Here is a 19766-nt window from a genome sequence, read left to right on the forward strand (position 1 = left end):
GAAGTCGCGGTCTTTTATATTCACAGAAATAACACAACAAGACGGCTCGACCTGGCGAAAAAAAGAAAAAAACAGGCTTAACCAGTGAAGAAGCATGGCAGTTTATGTTGACCGAGTGTACTTTTTAGCCAGTATTTGTGGTACTTGTAAACTAAGTTTGTCATAAATTGTCATAAAAAAGCGTTTGATTTGCCGTCCTTTTCCAGCGAACGTGAGCTGAATAGCTTTTTATTAGCCAGAAAAAATAAAAAATGGCTAGCGTGATTGCGTGAGGGCTTCCGACCGAGAGACAGGGGGCATCGCAAGTAGCTAACGCCCACTGATTGCACTCGCTGCATTTCCTCCCGTCTTCCTCTCCCGTCGTCCCCCACTGCCACGGAGTGAGCATGAGTTGAATCGTCGCAATATCCATCCATGGCCCCGCCCCGCCGATGAGTCAGTCTCGCGAGCCGATTTAGTCCACTCCCGTCAACCACGGAGCAGATCGCTGCTGCTTCTCGACTCCACTGCAGATCTCACGCTTCGAGCTCGCGCGAGCTCCCGTCAGGTACTTTTTTTGGGTCAAATTCGTGGCTCCCAGCCCTTCTGTGTAGATCTCTGCCGTCTCACCTGATAACTGGCAAGTGCCACAGCCGCTAGACTAAGTTGGGATTCCGGGAACGTCGTAATCGAAAGGTTTTGCGCAGAACTTGGCAAGCTTAGATAGTTGTTTGCAGTTTTACTAGCGAAAAGGTTGTCTTCGGCCATGTGTTCGATGGAATGCCTGACCCCCGCCGCTCGATGCATGGCAGAGAGAGAGAGAGAGAGAGAGAGAGAGAGAGCATAGTTGCCTCCACTGGATGCCGGCTATGGCCGTGTGCATCGTCATGATGCAGAGGCCGGCGGTTATCCTCCTTTTCTAAGAAAGAAAAACTCGATGCTGGCTGTCCTGTTTGACGTGTGTAGACAGCGCCAAGGGCCCAAGGTGGCTAATCTTATTCATTATAGTAGTGTGTAAAGTGTTGTCATCCTGTTCTTGCTGCTAATGGATATTTTCTATCTTAAGTATTAACTCTTGATTGCATCTGCATCTGTGTACTTGGCTACATATTCTGATGTCCAACTTCTCCTTTTCTTATGCTGCAGACTTGGTCACACTGGTCGTTTGTTCAGCACGTACGCTGCTGTCCCACTCTATAGGCCACCTACTACAAGTCTTCAGAAGGTGAACATTAGCTGATCATGTGGACCACCAGTATCATATGCTGCATTTTCAGAGCATAGCTCTTTGCCCTGTTGTTTGCCAAATGTGTTAAATTAGCTAGAAAATTGCAACCTTGTTCCAAACAGCGCCATCGGTTCATTTGCTAGACTAAATATCAGTCGTGTTCTACGTGGATGCTGCTTCAAAGGGTTTTGCGCTCAATTAGAACATACATCAATTTCTTGCTGCTCCTTACATGGTATCCTAGGCCTATGAGCCTCCTGCAATGAAAACAGACATGGAGTTCTCTAGTCCAGAGTACATTCAAAAGGGGTGACAGTTGGATATTCGTTCTAGCCTAGTGGGTTTGTCCTGTTCTAATCTTTGTGCCCGCCTGTCATTCACGTTATTATTTATTCATTAATGTTTTATTCTGCTAGGTACTTCTACTTTGGTTTAGAAAAAAGGAGTGAATTGGACTGAACCTTTGTTTGTGATACAATTTATCTCTAGGATTGGGTCTCTGTTCTAGGATATGAGTCAATGTCCTATAATGCTTTCCAAATTCGACTGGGTCAAGTTCATATAGGAATTCCATCCGTTACTAGTGCTGTTAACTGTGATCCAAGATCTCAAGTGATCAAAGGAGGATTCTCCGATGTGTTGATATCAGACATCTTCCTGCATGATAAATTATATTGTATTCTTAAATATGCTGTAGATTGATACATCCTGTTGACGCAAAATGGAATACCTATAATTCCATTTACATACGAGTTCCTTCTTTTCTTAAAGGGGGGAAATGCTACTCTTTACGTACGAGTTCCTGAGCTAATTTGGTACCTGTAATTCATTCTTTCCTTAAAGGGGGTATCCCTGACCTCTGCATCGATTAATGCACACAGCCATTAGTATTTTTATTCTGCCATGTAATATGCTCTATCTTTGCTGTTTAGATCAAATGGCCGAGGCGGTACTCATTGTTGTGACGAAGATTGGTGACATTTTACTAGAAGAAGCCACCAAAGGCATCATAGCTAAGCTTTCTGAAAAAGTTACTAATCTGAAGGAACTGCCAGTAAAGGTTGAGGAAATAAAGAAGCAACTGACCATGATGGGCAATGTTATAAGGCAGATAGGCACGGTATACCTCACGGATGACGTTGTCAAGAGTTGGATTGGGGATGTCCGCAGGGTGGCCTATCATGTTGAAGATGTAATGGATAAATACTCATACAACCTTCTTCAACTTCAGGAAGAAGGGTTCCTGAAGAGATTCTTCATCAAAGGAACACATTATGTCAGAGTTTTCAGTGAAATTACGGATGAGATAGTTGAGGTAGAGAAGGAGATTCAACTAGTTATAAAGATGAAAGAGCAGTGGTTGCAGCCCTCCCAGCTTGCCGCTAACCCACTTACTGAGATGGAAAGGCAGCGGTCCCAAGACAGCTTCCCTGAATTTGTCAAAGATGGAGATCTAGTAGGAATTGAAAACAACAGGATATGGCTGACCAGCTTGCTGTACTCCGAAGAGCCAGAGTCAGAGAATACCGTCATAACAGTATCTGGCATGGGTGGGTTGGGGAAATCTACCCTTGTTTCAAATGTTTATGAACGTGAAAAGATCAACTTCCCTGCACATGCATGGATCGTTGTGTCACAAGTTTACACTGTTGATGCCCTGTTGAGGAAGCTACTATGGAAGATCGGATATACCGAACAACCATTGTCAGCAGGTATTGACAAAATGGATGTGCATGACTTGAAGAAGGAAATACAGCAGAGACTTCAAAACAGAAAGTATTTGATTGTACTGGATGATGTCTGGGAGCAAGATGTATACTTCCAGATACATGATGCTCTCCAGGATCTCCCGGGAAGTCGGATCATCATTACGACCCGGAAGGACCATGTCGCCGGAATTTCTTCTCCCAACCGTCATCTTGAGCTCGAGCCATTGAGCAAGTCTGATGCATTTGACCTCTTCTGTAGAAGGGCCTTTTACAACCGGAAGGGCCACATGTGCCCCAAGGATCTTGAGATGATTGCTACTTCTATAGTTGACAGGTGTCATGGTCTACCTCTAGCAATTGTTACCATTGGTGGCATGTTGTCTTCAAGACAACGATTAGACATTTGGACTCAAAAGTACAATCAGCTTCGAAGCGAGTTGTCAAACAATGATCATGTCCGAGCAATTTTCAATCTGAGCTACCATGACCTTCCAGACGACCTCAAAAACTGTTTTTTATACTGCAGTCTATTCCCTGAAGACTATCACATGTCACGTGAAAGCCTTGTGCGACTGTGGGTTGCTGAAGGCTTTGTGGTAAGAAAAGAAAAGAACACGCCAGAGATGGTAGCTGAGGGAAATCTCATGGAATTGATCCACCGCAATATGCTTGAGGTTGTGGAGAATGATGAGCTTGGTAGAGTTAGCACCTGTAAGATGCATGATATTGTGCGTGAACTAGCTATTTCTGTTGCTAAAGAAGAGAGATTTGCTTCAGCAGATGATTACGCCACAATGATATTGGTACAGCAGGATAAGGATGTTCGTCGCCTGTCATTATGTGGATGGAAAGACGACACTGCAGTGAAAGTTAAACTTCCACATCTTCGAACAGTACTGTCACTTGGACCAACTTCACCCTGCCGTGGCATGTTATCTTCTATTTTGTCAGAATCCAACTACCTTGCTGTTCTTGAGCTGCAAGACTCTGAAATCACTGAAGTGCCAACATCAATAGGGTCTATGTTCAATCTACGTTACATCGGGCTACGGCGCACCAAGGTCAGATCACTTCCAGACTCCATCGAAAATTTGTCTAACCTCCACACTCTGGACATCAAGCAAACCCAAATAGAGAAGCTACCACGAGGGGTTGTCAAGATCAAGAAGCTGCGGCACCTTTTGGCCGACAGATATGCTGATGAGAAGCAGGCAGAGTTCCGGTACTTTATTGGAGTGCAAGCACCGAAAGAGCTATCCAACTTGGAAGAACTGCAAACTCTCGAGACTGTGGAGTCCAACCCTGACTTGGCAGAGCAGCTGAAGAAACTGATGCAACTAAGAAGTGTGTGGATTGATAACATTAGTGCTGACGACTGTGCAAATCTGTTTGCTACCCTGTCAACTATGCCACTCCTTTCGAGCTTGCTTCTTTCTGCAAGGGATGCGAAGGAGGCGCTTTGCTTTGAGGCTCTCAAACCAAATTCTACATATCTACACAGGTTGATTACCAGAGGACAATGGGCCAAGGGAACACTAAATTGCCCGATCTTTCTTAAACATGGGATAAACCTCAAGTATCTAGCTATAAGCTGGTGTCACGTTGGGGAAGATCCACTGGGGATGATGGCACCGCACATGCCGAACCTCACATATCTTAGACTAAACAACATGCACAGTGCAAAAACTTTGGTTCTGTCTAAAGACTCCTTTCCCAACCTGAAGACGCTTGTCTTAAAGCACATGCATGATGTCAGTGAGCTAAAAATCGTTGATGGTGCTCTTCCCTGCATTGATGGTTTGTACATTGTGTCGCTGTCGAAGCTCAATAAAGTCCCCCAAGGCATTGAATTTCTTCGCTCCCTTAAGAAGCTATGGCTGCTGAGCTTGCACAAGGATTTCAGAACTCAATGGGACACTGAAGGGATGCATCCGAAGATGGTACATGTTCCAGAGCTTCGTGTCTAGATGTGGCAAGTTGGTTCTTTCTGCAGTGCCATTCTTGGATGGTGCATCCAGTCCAGCTGCATCGTGCTTTAAATCATTCCAATAAATTTGCGATTATCGACATCACCGGCAGCATTTGGTCGGTACTTCTATATCGTAACACATTTATATTCCTCAAGGATTGGTTCGTGTGCATTGCCTTCCAGAGGCCTCTGTACCGTATGTCTTTTTTTTGTTGACCGTGGACTGTACCGTTTCTGTTGTTTAAGCTACACACTCTTAGTAGTTATTTCCTGTAAAGGTATGTATTGTTTGTATCGAACATCTTGTGTGATTAATCATGTCAAACATTTCATTTTGTAACATTGGTATCTTTTGATCTATGCACTATGTCACCCCATCATCATTTTATACTGTGGTTTTTTCAGTAGGTCATCTGTGTGTTTTTCCCCGGGTGTTCAGGTTCCGAAATTTCAGATCAACAAGATCTCTTTCTTGTTTTTCATTTTCTGTTCTTTTCATCAGCACTTCTGTTGTTTTTGCATGTCTTTAGACCCGCCGATTTTAACGGAGCTAAATCAGTAGTATCATCTTGGTTCATCTTATATGCTGTGTGACACAGTAGGAAGAAAGAACATGTTCTTTCTGTCATGAACATGTGCTTTCTGTTCATATAGAATAGAAAAACACTTTCTGTCGATCTCAATACATCCTCTTTTTTAGGCCAAGAACCACAGCTTTTGTAGGAGTTCAACAAGGGCGTTTTGCTAGAGAATACAAGTTTCGATCATCTTTCCCTCTTACTTTGGACACTGAACTGTCTTCTTTGGCTGCAACAACTGTTTACAATGTCACAATTGCTTTGGCCGCGCCGTCTTTATGCTGCAGCAGAGAGCAATGGACTTCTTCCTTTACTGAAAAGAAAAATGCTTTCAAATGGCAATATTGCTTGGATATCAGCAAAGAAATTTCAGAACATCTTAAGTGTTCACACGTAAGTGCGACCACTGAAGACTCCGAATTCCAAATAAATCACATCTTTGACTGCACCACCCCGATGTGGCGGTGAAAAGCGATAAGATTCCTTTGTATCTTTTTTTGTTTATGAAAGGTATGCATTTTTATCGTGTTTATGCAAGAAATACTGTCTGGATATAAGCAAGAATTCACATTGTCCTCGAAGTGCTCATGCATGCAACTGCGACTGATGAAGACCTCGTGTTCATGATATCGTGTGGCTTCCGTCAAATGTGCAAGTGACAAAGTCACACATACAAATAAACTACATTGTGAACTCTTAAGATGTATCATGTGGATACAGAATCACATACAAATGAACCACTGTGCTTCAACCACATAATCACATACATACTGGCATAGCACATTAGTATTCCGCTACACCAAGAATGAGTATCATTACCGAGAAACTATTTGTACCATCAACTTCTTAAAACAAATCTTGGTTGCCAGCTGGTAGGCTTCCTGGAGAAACAACCGAACATAAGGTAGCCAATGCTTGTGCCGATGATTTTCTATATCCGCCTGAACTTGGTCAACAAGGACAGTAATTAATTTCTCCACATGTTGATCATAACATGTGGAATTTTCTCTGCCGTCCGTACCAACAAAGCCTTCATGGTTAACCTCCATAATTACAAATCCATCCCTATGTCCGATCATAATCCTATAGCCTCGCACAAAAGGAAGGAAAAGATTACAACCTTGCATCTTTTCACTGGAGAAAACAAGGAAACATTAAAAATGTAACAACCATGTAGATAAAACTCCCTTTATCGAAGAAATTGTTGCGAAACATGTATAAACATATTAAAACATGGAAGTACAAACATATGTAACAATATGGCACAAACCATAGTGATCAATGTTCCGAAACCAAAAGATGCCATTGGTCAGCTAGCTCATATGGAACTTTCGTTGTCGCCCTTGCCACCAATTGTTTCTTCATCGTCAATATCCACTATAGATATGGCGTGGCTTTGTCCAATCACGACCCTATCATATAGATATAGTATTGTTCTTTACAATGTTGGACTTATAAAATATATAAATCAAAGTGTGGCACAAATATAAAAACAACCAGAAACAATTATATACATCTTTGAACAAATGAAATCATATTTGTGCGGCATAGAAATGCTCTTCGGTAGTAAAACAAAAGGAAAAAAGAACAGCAAAAGATCATTAATTACCTCCTTGACTCCATCAAGCATGCAAGACCCATAACATCTGCCCCACGTAAGATGTTGAGAATTCCCCTAAGCCTGGGAAATTTAAGGTCCTTGGTAAGTACTCCCTCCGTCCCATAATGTTAGACGTTTTTTAGCACTACACTAGTGTCAAAAAACGTCTTACATTACGGGACAGAGGGAGTATGTATGATGACCAACTTCAGATACCCCATCCCTCTAGCAACATGGTGGTAAGGGTTCGGGGCTAGGTCTCGGTTCAGCTTGTGTTTCGGGTTATAGCACTATATGTATAGACAAGATCAGACACCTAGTTTAGTCGGTTTTAGCGAAATCGACAACAACAGAGATAATCAGAGTGGGTTTAGGCAAAATATATTGGCTTTCCCTTAAAAAATGAATATGAACAAGAATGGTGGCACCGCAATCCTGTGCCCATTTTTCACAAGAGCAACACTCTCGAGATTACCTGAAATCGGTGGAGCTCCACAAATAAATGATGCCATTTCTTGTACCTGTAATTAGAACTGGAAGATTGGGATGGGAGAAGACATAAATGACTGGAGACCTAAAAACTTCCAGTGTAAGAATGCACGTCTTTTTCTGCAAGTCCCATATCTGATTCGAAAACAAAGGATGGCTTATTAGCATTTTTACCAGAGCGCGGTCCATTAGTATATTTTGAATTAACGTAGCATACCTTGGCAGTATTATCAACAGAACCAGTAATCAAGTATTGCCCATCATCACGTGTGAAGAAATCCAGGCATTTCACATTATCTGAATGGCCAGACAGAGTGTAATGGGATTTGGGTGAATCAAGACCCCAAACCTGAAAACCTTAACATCAGTAAAGGTATTGCAGGGAAAAGGTATTCGAGCAGCAAGATGTTAATTAGCAACAAAAAGGAAGAAACTCAGACCTTTATTGTGCGATCGTTCGACACACTAGCGAAACTGTTCGTGTCATTTGGATTAAATGCGAGTTGACATACAACATCAGAGTGTTCCCCTTCAAATGTTGTTATGCATTCCCATCCCTTGTCCCAGTCCCAAAGCTTTATCAGTCCGCCATAGGATGATGAAACCACATACGGCTTGGTTGGATGAACGGCCAGTGATGTGACAGAGCTAACACGAGCTCTGAATCTCTGGATTTTCTTCTTTTTTATTGCTTCCTCTTGTACATGGATACCATCAGAGGACCCAGCCACAAACCATTGCTTTCGAGCAATAAATTTAATGCAGTTAACTGCAGTTATAGAGATGAGATCTTATTGCATTAGCATTTGACGTAAAAACTTGGCTTAACATGGAAATCAGAAAGTGTACATGCCTGGTCCCCTACAGATTTCTATTGAACCCCTCCATCTCTGCCAGTAAATAGAGAAGACGCTATTAGTCCATTGGAAAGAAGGTTTTCCCACGGCCCACATCAAACCCACACAAAACATAGCCATTTCATGACAACAGATGATTTTGCAATCACCTCACTTGCCGGGACCAATAAGTCCCAAGTGTTAAAGTCAGTAATGATGTTTTTTACAGTAACCGAAACATGCTCATCTGTGTCCGTACAAACTTTGGCATTCCTAGCAGCCCATATTTTCCAAAGGATCAGGATGGAAGCTTCTATCCAAGTGGCAATCATTTTCATATGTTAAATAACAAGGAGTGTTCACGGCAAGTACCTGTGTGACATAGTCCCATATACGAACATATCCACCGGAATGACCTATTATAATCCTGTTTGGCCAGAACAGATGTACTGTACAGAATAATCACGTCCAAAGTACTCCCTTGAAAAGAAGTAACAATATAATAGAATGTCCTGTAATTCTACGAGCCTATGAACTCACCATGATTTTTCCGGATTTGCATCTATGGAATACAGCTCCTGACGAGCCCTTTCTACAGATATGACCTGATGCAACAGAACTTGATTGTGTAAACCTTAGAGAAACGACGTTCAAGTTAGCAGATCTATGCAACAGAAAATTGAACTCTGTACCTTCATTACAGGTGGGATGGTGTGCTACATCATATGCATCATATAAGATCACCACAAAAGAAAATGCATGACAGAATTAGTACAAGGAAACATCATTGTACAATATAGATACCCACCATTCAAGCAAAGATCGTTTCAACAGTTTTGTCACTTTTGAGTGCACATCACTCGACCTCAACTTGTTGGGATAAGAAATAAGCAATTTCATGAATGTTTCATTGCAATTTCCTTATCTTTCACTGACCTAAAAGCTAACATCACTCAACCTTCACTTCAAGTGATAACCAATAAGCAATTTCATAAAAGCTTCATTTCAATTTTGCCTTCTACTTGAAATTTATCTTGTCAAAGGTTCATCACCTACATTTCATTTACTTCACCGCCATTCTGCAATCTTACACAAATGACCTCTAAAATGATACCATCTCGGATCAAATTTTTTCTCCTTTAAAATCGCTTTTGCTAATAATATAACAGTATGAGAAAACCTGTATAGCTTAGTGTGAAATTACAGCATTATTTTTTCCTTCAAGCTATTTCCATTCCATAAGAACCTAATAAATTTTGATGACATTATTCATGAAATACTAAATGTTAAAGATTATGCCGACACTAACATCATACATTTTCTAAATGTAGGTAGCACGACACAGAACAATTTAATTTGTACTAGCTCACTTGCCAGACCAATCATGTTTCTAGTGGATTACTACCTTTTCTTTTCTCGGCCGCTGAATAGCAAGAACTTAACCCATGGAGCATAAATGCCTTGTTTACTTGAATCAACTCACCTTATATATTGTCTCTCCTTGTGGAGCAGAAACAGCTTTTAATGTCACCTCATGCATCCCTGTGCCCACCTCTTTGGCTGCCTCAAAAGATCGGTCATTACATTGGCCTTGGATGATACCCTCCCCAAATTTAATACTCTGCAGGATCAGATCAAAATCTGTATCTTCTGACCGCTTAGCCGGCGGTGTCATTATCACAATGAGAGTGTAACTAGACCGCTGCGGCACAACACCATACAGTGGAATATTACGGAAGCATGAATATATCCCTCTCTTTGGCATAAGTTTAAATGCCACTTGTTCATCTGTGTTATTTGTTAGGTGAAGCGGGCACAGGATTAACGTGTTGTAATCCAAAGGAAAGCGGAGTTCGAGTGGATGGACATCAAGTGCCTCGCAGGACCCTGTAATTACCTGCACAAGAAATGAACTTGTGTGATTTTGATTTACATGTCAGAACACTTCTTATGATTCCGAACATGTAAAGCCTTCGACGCTGTCCCGGCAAAAAAAAAAAAGCCTTTGACGCTGAGCAAAACACAGATGCACAACTAAACTCGAGCAATTTTTCCAGAAATCTCCTCAAAATTCAAAGGTAAAACCTTAAAATTGCTAGAGCAAATACGGAGTGGTCGACTAGCTAGGACATAAAACACCTTTAATAACAACACATGTATTTACTATATTCCCCAAAGTATCTACTTAGGCAATTTTTTATTCTATTCAGTCGACCCACAGTATCTATTTGATTAAATTTGGATTCCTTTCATCACACTTTCACTTTAGCTTATTTAACCAGGGTTCACTTAGGCACTTGCTTCCACAGTTCGGCCCAAGCTGAGGATGCTCACTTATTTAGGTTTGTACTTCGATTTGATTATGACTGTTGCTGACACCTTTGGAATGGCATCTAGGTTATTCTGACTACAGTTTTAAGTTACTTGAAGAGTAGAGAGCTATGGTATTTATGCCACAAACATATAAAAGTAATTATGTAAACATGTTAGTTCTAAACTACTCTCTCCGTCCAGAAATAACTGTCGCTCAAATGGATGTATCTAGCACTGAAATACGTCTAGATATATCCGTTTGAGCGACAGTTATTTCTGGACGGAGGTAGTACTTGCCAAATTGTACTCTCCTTAAGTTGTTAGCTATGCAATGATGTTGACAGTGTGTACGAGCTACTTTCAAGGGAACTATGCATGGTATATATAAGCGAAGGGTCAGGCCGGCAGGGCCAACCCATATCTGATCGGAACTTCATTAGGTACTATCATTCAATTTAGTTCCGAAAGTGCAAAGCTTGGTACTCATAGATTAAACCTGTAGATTATTTTTGGCACCATGTGATTATCAAGTATTGTGTTGTCAGGTTTCAGATCCATATGCATATCCTTTTACACTGTAAGATAACGCAATTGCTCACAGATTCCCTTGATCTACTTGATAGTGGGTATCAATTCCATGTCCCTTGCAGTATTTGCCAACACACAATCCTTTTGTTTCATACACTGCTCATCTTATGATCTTTGGGTGTTCTGTAACTAACTTTTTTTCTTTCTGAAAAGACATATCTACCTTGTAAACATGCCGAGATACACCCTGGCTGTTTATTCGCTCATAAGAGGAATCTTCCATGATGTTCTCCAAACTTGCGCATGGTAAATTTGATGCTTTCTCTCTTCCAGCATGCATACTCTCCAGTCCACTATGCTCCATATATCTGTTCACCCAATCAATTACATGATACATTCTGAAGAATTGTAGCATGGAGAAGTCATTCTGTTTACGAGAAAACTCAAAACAAAATGGTTTGTAGTAATAACATTTCAAATCATAAACAGTAGATTAATGTCCAAGTATTTTCTCCAGTACGAACCTTGTTGCTTTAGGCAAATTCCAGACCACAAACTAGTACGTACTCCCTCCGTCCCAAAATAAGGGTCTCAACTTTGTACTAGCTCTAGTACAAATTTGTACTAAGCTCAAGACACTTATTTTGGGACGGAGGGAGTACAAAATTTGGAACCAGGCTATCTTGGAGTTCAGATTCAATTCAATCAAGTGCATTGACCAGAAAATGATATATGGTGAAACAGAGGTTGTTTGTTGGAGGCTTGCAGAAACTGAACTCATAAGCCATGAAGATGAGCATTCAAGCAAAGAAGGGCGCACCTACCAATTTAGCCTGTCCTGCACGTGGACTCAGAACACGAACCGGAACTGCTTTTTCAGTCCAACAATATGATCACACCCTGCATTTAAGAGATGGAAGAACTTTATTTCAGATGTATAAACATATGTAGGAAACACAAAAGTATGCTTGTCAAATCGAGACACAAATCCCTTTCTTACTCTGTTTAAAGGTTAAACTTCTGTGTATAGTTGAAGTGTTGAAGATAGTTGGATTCACCAAGAAGTTAACAGAACTGCTGAGAGATGAAAAGAGAATGAATTCTCGACAAAATATATAGTTGCAGATCCACACAGTTCGAAAGAGATAGGAATATATCCTGGAGTAGTTTGTTAGCAGTGGAGGCTTCAGGGCAGGGAAGACTTTACATGGATAGACGCTGATATATGCAATGAAACCAGCTAAGAGCTTGGGGTTAGTTCTAAAGTGCCAATTGCAGGATTAATTATGATAGCTTAAGAGTCTTTGCCTCTGATCTAATCTATCATAAGCTTCACGCGGCATGATATATTATAGTAACCAATCAAAGTCCATGCGATGGGGGATGAAATTGTCAACTGAGAAGGAAGATATCATAATAAACCGTTCATTCTTCGTATTAGTAGTTTTGAGTTGTCCATGTAAATAATACACCCACCTGCCCTCTCTTGCTTGTCTGTCTGGAAATTACTAGTATAAATCAGCCTGTCCTCTCTTCTTTTTTGCATTTTAGTCAAACTGGAGGCTACAGTACATAGAACAAAGTGGGATTAAAATTTCGCAGTTGGCAATGCTGTATACAGAGGGAAATAATCTGCTGAAAAGACACACCAAAAGACAAATCACGTAGTGGTACATAAGCATTTACTTTTTTTTTTCTGGTTCATTGTGGAAACATCCATCAAACAAACAATTGAAGAATCACCCAGTTCTCCTCTCTGGGGTCTCTCTGGTACCCCGCCAATGCGAACGCCGCCAGGACACCACCACCAATCTTAGAAATCTCAACAGCAGCTCCTCCTAAACATGCTGGACTGAGTGGAGCCCAATCTCCAAAGGAGACACGAGATCTGACTCACCTCGGGCTCAAAGTCCAGGTTCTTCTCTTGTAGGAGTAAATCGGCAGAGTGGGATTGTGTGCAGGACACAACAGAGCACGTCGTGACCCGGCGAATTTGCGGCACCGGAGACTGGACACTGGAGCGGAGCGGGTCTCCATCTACAGGACGTCCTGTAGCTCGCGTTGGGGCGGCTCCTGCGAGCGCGAGAGGAGGTGGTGGTGGCAGACAAGCGCGGTGCGTGTCGTGGATCTAAGAGTAGAATGAGGGGTAGGTACGAGGAGGCAAGATCCTAGCTATGGCGAAGTTGTACACATGAGTTTTACGAGTTCAGTCCCTTCGCGGAGGAAGTAATAGCCCTACATCTCGGAGCCCGGAGGCGGTCGACTGGATTATGCGTGTGTGAGTTACAGGGGGTGTGAACCCTTGTCCCAAAGGAGGGGTGGCTTATATAGAGTGCGCCAGGACCCCAGCTCCCATCCATTACACAGGGTTCAATGTTCATAAAGAAGAAGCGTTACAGGTAACGTCCGCAATAAAGTATTATAAATGATAATTAAGTCTATGAGTAAACGCCCGACCGTTGCTGTGTAGAGTGACTTTAGATCTTCTGCATGTCGAGTGGTTTCTGTGACGGTCGAGTGACATTGATTCTTCCGAGTTGAATGTCTCTGGCCGAGTGGATGATGATACCCTTCGAATGCTTCTGACTTCAGGGTGATGTCCTTGGGGAGGGTATCTACGTCAGGCCTATAACCCTACCCTAGGTACATAACTTCATCATTAGCCCCCGAATGGTTCAGGGTTAGAGTGGAGAAGGAGTTGAAAATACTTTCGATTCGATTTTTGCGCTTCGGAAGTGTCTTGTTGGGATCGACGAACCAAACACGGTGACACCAACTTCTTTTTCAGTCGCCTTGATCATTCTTGGTTTTGTCGAGTGAACTTTTACTGAAAAGCTTCGAGCGTTGATATGGAGAAAATCTTCCGTCTGACAGGTTGCTCTGTTGCCCGCGGATTTCACGGGATTCGAATTTTGGGAAGCGCGCGGGGCGGAGGAGGCCACAGCAATCGGGTTGGATAAGGCAGGGTCGCCTCGATTTCTGCGCCGCCTTTTTCGCCACGTATCGCGCGCGCGACTGTTGCAGGATTTGATAAGATCGCCCTGGTCCACAGGTCAGTCACTCAGAAGCAACCTCATATAAGGTGTCGGGCTGGGGTTTTTGAACAATGCGTTCCCATTCTTCCTCCTCCTTCTCCGTTTTCTCCACCGCATCCGCTCCTGCCCCGGCGCCGCTGCTCTGTTCGAGCTCCGTCCGCTGCGATGGGGAAGGAGAAGACGATGGCTTTGGAGCGCGCGAAGAAGGCGACGACGAAGGCGAAGGGGAAGAAGTCCAGCCGGGGCGGATCTTCGTCGAGGTCTGGTCTGTCGCGCGGCTGGATCCAGGGAGATTGGATTCGGTCGACGATTCGCTAGGACGACATCGACGATCTGGCCGAGGAGGGATTGATCCCCCACGGATCCGCGCGGCTCCCGGCGGATGAGACTGAGCCCCGACCGCAGGAGGGTGAGTGCGTGCTCCTCGCCACTCACGTCGACCGCGGGTTTTCTTTGCCTCCTCATCCTTTTTCCGAGCTTTCTTGAACTTCTTTGGAGCACAACTTCATCACTTTTCCCCCAACACCATCGTGTATCTTGCCGCTTTCGTGTCTATGTGCGAGAATTTCTTGGGTTCTCGACCACACTGGGGCCTCTTCAAACACATTTTCACGTGTCGCTCCTAGTCGGTCAAAAAAGCTAATCCGAGTGATGAGAGGACAAAAGTGATCCAGATGTGTGGGGGTCTTGGGATCCAAATGCGGGGTAAGAGCTCTTTCCCAGCTATAATCCTTCCCGAGTCAGTCCGAGGGTGGCAGTCGACTTGGTTTTACTGCAAAGACCAGCCGACTCCAGGCCAGTCGACTGGACTTCCCCTCTTTTCCATGGCTCGAGTATAGAAGCCCTCCGCCTTGAAAGTGACTCCGGGGGAGAAAGCAGAGGTGAAGCTGTTGGTCGAGCGAGTGGTCCAGCTCATCCGTGATGGCGTGACCGGCATGGATCTGTTGGAAGTCTTCCTTAGACGACGCATTCAGCCGCTTCAAGCCCGTGACCACCCGATGTGGATGTATTCGGGCATTCAAGATTCCACTCGGATCCATCCAGAAGAAGTCGACGAGGATACGGTGGAGAAGTGGTTGAGGGGTATCACTGGCAACAAAGATAACCCCAGGGGGGCCAGGAGAGTCCCTCCACTCGACAACTCGCACGAAACAGACAAGGTCCAACTCTGAATTGTCGAGTGTTATCTTGATTTATCATGTAACTGCTTGTAACCAACCGACTGACTTTTGTCTTGCTTGTTGTCTTCTAGGCTCTTACTGAGATGTATTTGATGCCCAACGGAGAGCAGGAGCAGGACCCGGAGGGGGAGGCGAGCGGAGGCGAGAGCGGCGAGTGGCATTCCGATGGTGAAGGGGACGAGGAGAGCTCCGACCCGAGTGATGAAGAAGAGGTCGACTCACCTTCCCGTAGGGAAAGGCGATCCAAGCTCACTCACGATCCGGCAAGCGTCCGCGACAAAGCAACTGTTCAGACCGGGCAGTCGTCAAAGCGTCCTCGGATGTCTTCTCCGGCGCCGACTGAAAAGGCCCCGAAGCAATCCAAGGTTGTACCGTAGAAGACTCGAAAGGCTCTGCCCAAAATCAAAATCGATATCCATGTTGCCTCTGCGTGAGTGTTCTGCCTTTATTTTTACCCGAGGTTCTGTGTTGTCTACTTTTTTCTTGGTTTGACTGGATGAATCTTGAAACTAGCAATGCCGCTACCTCTGGGACTTCTGCTTACAAAAACGAGGATGAGGACATGGAAGATGCGGTCACCTCCAAACCAGGTATAACCTTCGTGATCTTGTCTTTGTTTAGTCGATTGAACTGCGATATAACCGGTGAGGATGAATTTTTGGCGACTGATCTTTTTACAGCTCCTTCCAACATCATTGATCTCCCAGACGACGACGAGGACGAGCCACTGAGGCCCTTGGGAAGAAGAAGCAGGAAAACGTCCACTGACAAGACGCCTCAGTCGACACCGGTGGCGAAACCAGTAATCTAGGAGGTCGGCGATGCCAATCGGACTTCTGTCACCTTCGCCATACCACTGTCGAGTGCTCAGCCTTCAGCGTCGGCCGCGCAAACTCCAGTCGATCCACCTTCACTTTTTGCTGCACATCACGTCCCAGAGGACCAGGTGGGTGCTGCCAAAGAGGCTATACGCCAGGCAGGCATTATGATGGAGCAGATGAAGATGGTCCGGGAAGCCAGCCAAGCTGCTTATGATGCCAGCTCCGCTCTCCAGAGCAACGTCCAGGTTAGTAGATTGCCGACTGATTCTTTTAGCTTGTTCTGTTAGGATATGCTACCTGGAAACTTTCTTCGAAGAATCTTTTCATCTGTCTGCGTTTCGCATCCGTACACCCATTGGGTGTTTTGATTTTCCACTGAGCAAACTTGTATCTTGAGTCGACTAGGTTGTGTCGATTGGATCTTTGAACTAGTTGGGGCACGCTGAGTGCACCCACTGGGTGTAGTCCCCGAGACCATAGTTGACTGCGGGTAGTCGACTGTGGTCTGAGAAGCTAAATTTTTCACTCGGTCTGGACGGGCCATGTCGAGTGGAATCCGAACCAGTGGGGGCACGCTAAGTGCACCCACTGGGTGTAGTCCCCGAGACCGTGGTCGACTGCGGGCAGTCGACTACGGTCTGAAAACAACTTGAATTTATCAGACCATTGTTCTGAAGTAACTAATCTTTCCATCTGTCGATTGACTGTCTCTTGATTACAGAAATCTTGTGAACTCGGAGCTCGTTTTGCTGAATTGGAGAAGAAACAGATTCAGCTCAACCTCGATCTGGAACTGGCCAAGACAAATCTGCAGAAGGCCAAGGATGAAGCCGCTCGTAAGATAAAACTTGCCGACTGATTTGTCTCTGAACCGGATTTTATTTTGCTTTTTCAGAACCGAGCGTTGTTTCTTTCAGAGAAAATGAACCAAGCTCTGGTGAAAAAGGACCAAGATCTTGCGGCCGCACAGAAAGCAGCTGACGAGAAAACTGCACTCGCCGAACAGAAGCTAGCTTCAGTCGGCAAACTGGAGGAAGAATATGCCAAGCTGAAAACTGCCCTTGATGAAGCCAATAAGGAAGCGACTCGCCTGAAGAAGGACAAGAACAATCTGAATGAGAAGATGGAAGGCATTGCTCGCAAGAGGGACGATCTGGAGAATTATTTGGGAGGTCTTGCCAAGAAGCTGTTCGTCATGCTTGAAGGTATTTTCTTCAGCCCGACTGACTTGTTACTGTCGACTCGACATACAACCACTGACTCATCTTTGAATTGTGCGTGCAGAATTTTGCCGGAACTTCGAGGAAGAGACTGGGCGAGTTGAGACAAGCTTGGACCCCATCCATTCTCCAGTGAAAGACGAGGCTGCCATGAATGTACTCCGATTGGAATCTCGTGTTGTTGGTGTTGTCGACTATCTTGCTCGACTGAAGGTCGCAATGTCGCGGATCGACACAGCACTTTGGCCAAGGGCAACGCTCCAGAATGACCTCGAGTTTCTGATGATCGACATAATGAGATTCCCGGTCGAGTGCAAGAATGGAAGAAGTCTTCTGCTAGGTGCGGCGCTGATGTGGCTCTGTCCTTGGTTTGTGTCCACTGCAAGGAAGCGCGGGAAGAGAAGCTGGCGGCGATCAGGGTTGCCAATACCAAGAAGCACGACTTCCAGTCTTTCATCGAGACCTTCATTGCCGCTGCCACTCGGATTGCTGATGGAATCGACCTGGACGAGTTCGTCGAGCCTGCTAGTCCTCCTCCTGCGGAGTGAACAAACTTTCATGCCTCACCTTAAATTTGCCTCGGAATGCCGAGTGATTTTGTAACCGTTAAAACTCCTTCGGGCTGGATGCCCGAGTACTTTAATCCGTGGTTCAGAACCTTATGATTTATATGAACTTGGTTTATTTCTAAATATGCTTGTGTTTGCCTTCGAGTGGAACTTGTTCTTCACTCGGAATATTTTTTTGTACTTGAGATGCAGCTCTGAGGAGGAGGTTCCAGTCGACCCGCACCTCGTCGTCCTTGCAGATGAGGATGGAGCGCACGTTATACTTGTGGCACAGCTCCGAAGAGGAGGTTGCAGTCGACCTGCACCTCGTCGTCCTTGCGGATGAGGATGGAGCGCATGTTATACTTGTGGCGCAGCTCCGAAGAGGAGGTTGTAGTCGACCTGCACCTCGTCGTCCTTGCGGATGAGGATGGAGTGCACATTGTATTTGTGGCGCAGCTCCGAAGAGGAGGTTGCAGTCGACCTGCACCTCGTCGTCCTTGCGGATAAGGATGGAGCGTATGTTACACTTATGGCGTACCTCCGAGGAGAAGGTTGCAGTCGACCTACGCCTCGTCGTCCTTGCGGATAGGGATGTGTTTCAAACTTAGGCGCGTACTGGACTGCAGCTAAGCCTCCGAGTGGGAGTGTTGCTCACCACTCGGTAGGATTTTTCAAACTTAGGCGAGTACTGGACTGCAGCTAAACCCCCGAGTGGGAGGGTTGCTCACCATTCGGTAGGAGTTTTCAAACTTAGGCGAGTACTGGACTACAGTTAAGCCCCCGAGTGGGAGGGTTGCTCAGCACTCGGTAGGATTTTTCAAACTTAGGCGAGTACTAGACTGCAGCTAAGCCCCCGAGTGGGAGGGTTGCTCACCACTCGGTAGGATTTTTCAAACTTAGGCGAGTACTGGACTGCAGCTAAGCCCCCGAGTGGGAGGGTTGCTCACCACTCGGTAGGATTTTTCAAACTTAGGCGAGCACTGGACTGCAGCTAAGCCCCCAAGTGAGAGGCTTGCTCACCACTCGGTAGGATTTTTTAAACTTCGGTGAGTACTGGACTGCAGCTAAGCCCCCGAGTGAGAGGCTTGCTCAGCACTCGGTAGGATTTTTTAAACTTAGGCGAGTACTGGACTGCAGCTAAGCCCCCGAGTGAGAGGCTTGCTCACCACTCGATAGGATTTTTTAAACTTAGGCGAGTACTGGACTGCAGCTAAGCCCCTGAGTGAGAGGCTTGCTCACCACTCGGTAGGATTTTTTGAACTTAGGCGAAACGGATTCGCAGCTAAGCCTCCGAGTGAGAGGCTTGCTCTTCACTCGACAGGATTTTTCAAACTTAGGCGAAACGGATTCGCATCTAAGGCACCCGAGTGAGAGGCTTGCTCTTCACTCGACAGTATTTTTCAAACTTAGGCGAAACGGATTCGCATCTAAGGCACCCACTGGGGGATTTGAAACATATAAAGAATCAGTGGCAGGCTTCTTGGAGCGCAACAAATCACTCGGATCTGCATTCTTCCGGTATTCTTGCATTTCAACTGCTGCCATTTGTGCGTCGGCGATTTTTGAGCCCTTCTGGAAGCACTCTTCTGCCTTCTGCCGATTGCCAGTGATAGTGATCACTCCTCTGGGACCAGGCATTTTCAACTTGAGGTACATGTAACATGGTCGAGCCATGAAACGTGCATAGGCAGGCCTACCTAGAATAGCATGATAAGCACTCTAGAAATCC

General features: G+C 44.8%; 2 protein-coding genes across 15 annotated transcripts; one reads left to right on the plus strand and one right to left on the minus strand.

Moving 5' to 3' along the window:
• Positions 1-250: 250 nt before the first annotated feature.
• LOC109767112 (disease resistance protein RPM1) lies at positions 251-5225 on the plus strand. The gene is made up of 3 exons (XM_020325880.4): positions 251-547; positions 1126-1204; positions 2140-5225. The coding sequence occupies exon 3, from the start codon at positions 2145-2147 to the stop codon at positions 4881-4883; it is 2739 nt and encodes a 912-aa protein (XP_020181469.1). The 5' UTR covers positions 251-547; positions 1126-1204; positions 2140-2144; the 3' UTR covers positions 4884-5225.
• A 909-nt stretch (positions 5226-6134) lies between these two features.
• On the minus strand, positions 6135-13531 carry LOC109767110 (uncharacterized). Of its 14 annotated transcripts, none has more exons than XM_073496296.1 (17): positions 13127-13363; positions 12916-13067; positions 12706-12792; positions 12230-12303; positions 12054-12151; positions 11453-11597; positions 9872-10285; positions 9081-9104; positions 8929-8993; positions 8761-8815; positions 8406-8442; positions 7993-8321; positions 7770-7901; positions 7539-7687; positions 7073-7144; positions 6734-6875; positions 6135-6546 (listed from the first exon to the last, which is right to left on the minus strand). In XM_073496296.1, the coding sequence occupies exons 6-16, from the start codon at positions 11591-11593 to the stop codon at positions 6782-6784; spliced, it is 1512 nt and encodes a 503-aa protein (XP_073352397.1). In that variant the 5' UTR covers positions 11594-11597; positions 12054-12151; positions 12230-12303; positions 12706-12792; positions 12916-13067; positions 13127-13363; the 3' UTR covers positions 6135-6546; positions 6734-6781. The 14 variants fall into 14 exon arrangements, with proteins under 14 accessions (XP_073352397.1, XP_045083339.1, XP_045083341.1 ...); XM_045227404.2 differs by having other exon boundaries at positions 12054-12129; positions 13127-13359; XM_045227406.2 differs by having other exon boundaries at positions 12054-12129; positions 12916-12996; positions 13127-13335.
• Between the last annotated feature and the right edge of the window lie 6235 nt (positions 13532-19766).

This window comes from Aegilops tauschii, chromosome 4, assembly GCF_002575655.3.
Source record: "Aegilops tauschii subsp. strangulata cultivar AL8/78 chromosome 4, Aet v6.0, whole genome shotgun sequence".
Lineage (NCBI taxonomy): Eukaryota > Viridiplantae > Streptophyta > Magnoliopsida > Poales > Poaceae > Aegilops > Aegilops tauschii.

What these genes read in the sequence shown, in the direction of transcription:
- LOC109767112 (XM_020325880.4), top strand. Translation starts at nt 2,145, where the DNA reads ATGGCCGAGGCGGTACTCATTGTTGTGACGAAGATTGGTGACATTTTA.
- LOC109767110 (XM_020325868.4), bottom strand. Translation starts at nt 11,593, where the DNA reads ATGGAGCATAGTGGACTGGAGAGTATGCATGCTGGAAGAGAGAAAGCA. An exon ending in GCAAATCCGGAAAAATCATG is followed by an intron (nt 8,816 to 8,928) that starts GTGAGTTCATAG and finishes CTGGCCAAACAG; the next exon opens with GATTATAATAGGTCATTCCG. An exon ending in CTGTTGATAATACTGCCAAG is followed by an intron (nt 7,688 to 7,769) that starts GTATGCTACGTT and finishes TTTTCGAATCAG; the next exon opens with ATATGGGACTTGCAGAAAAA.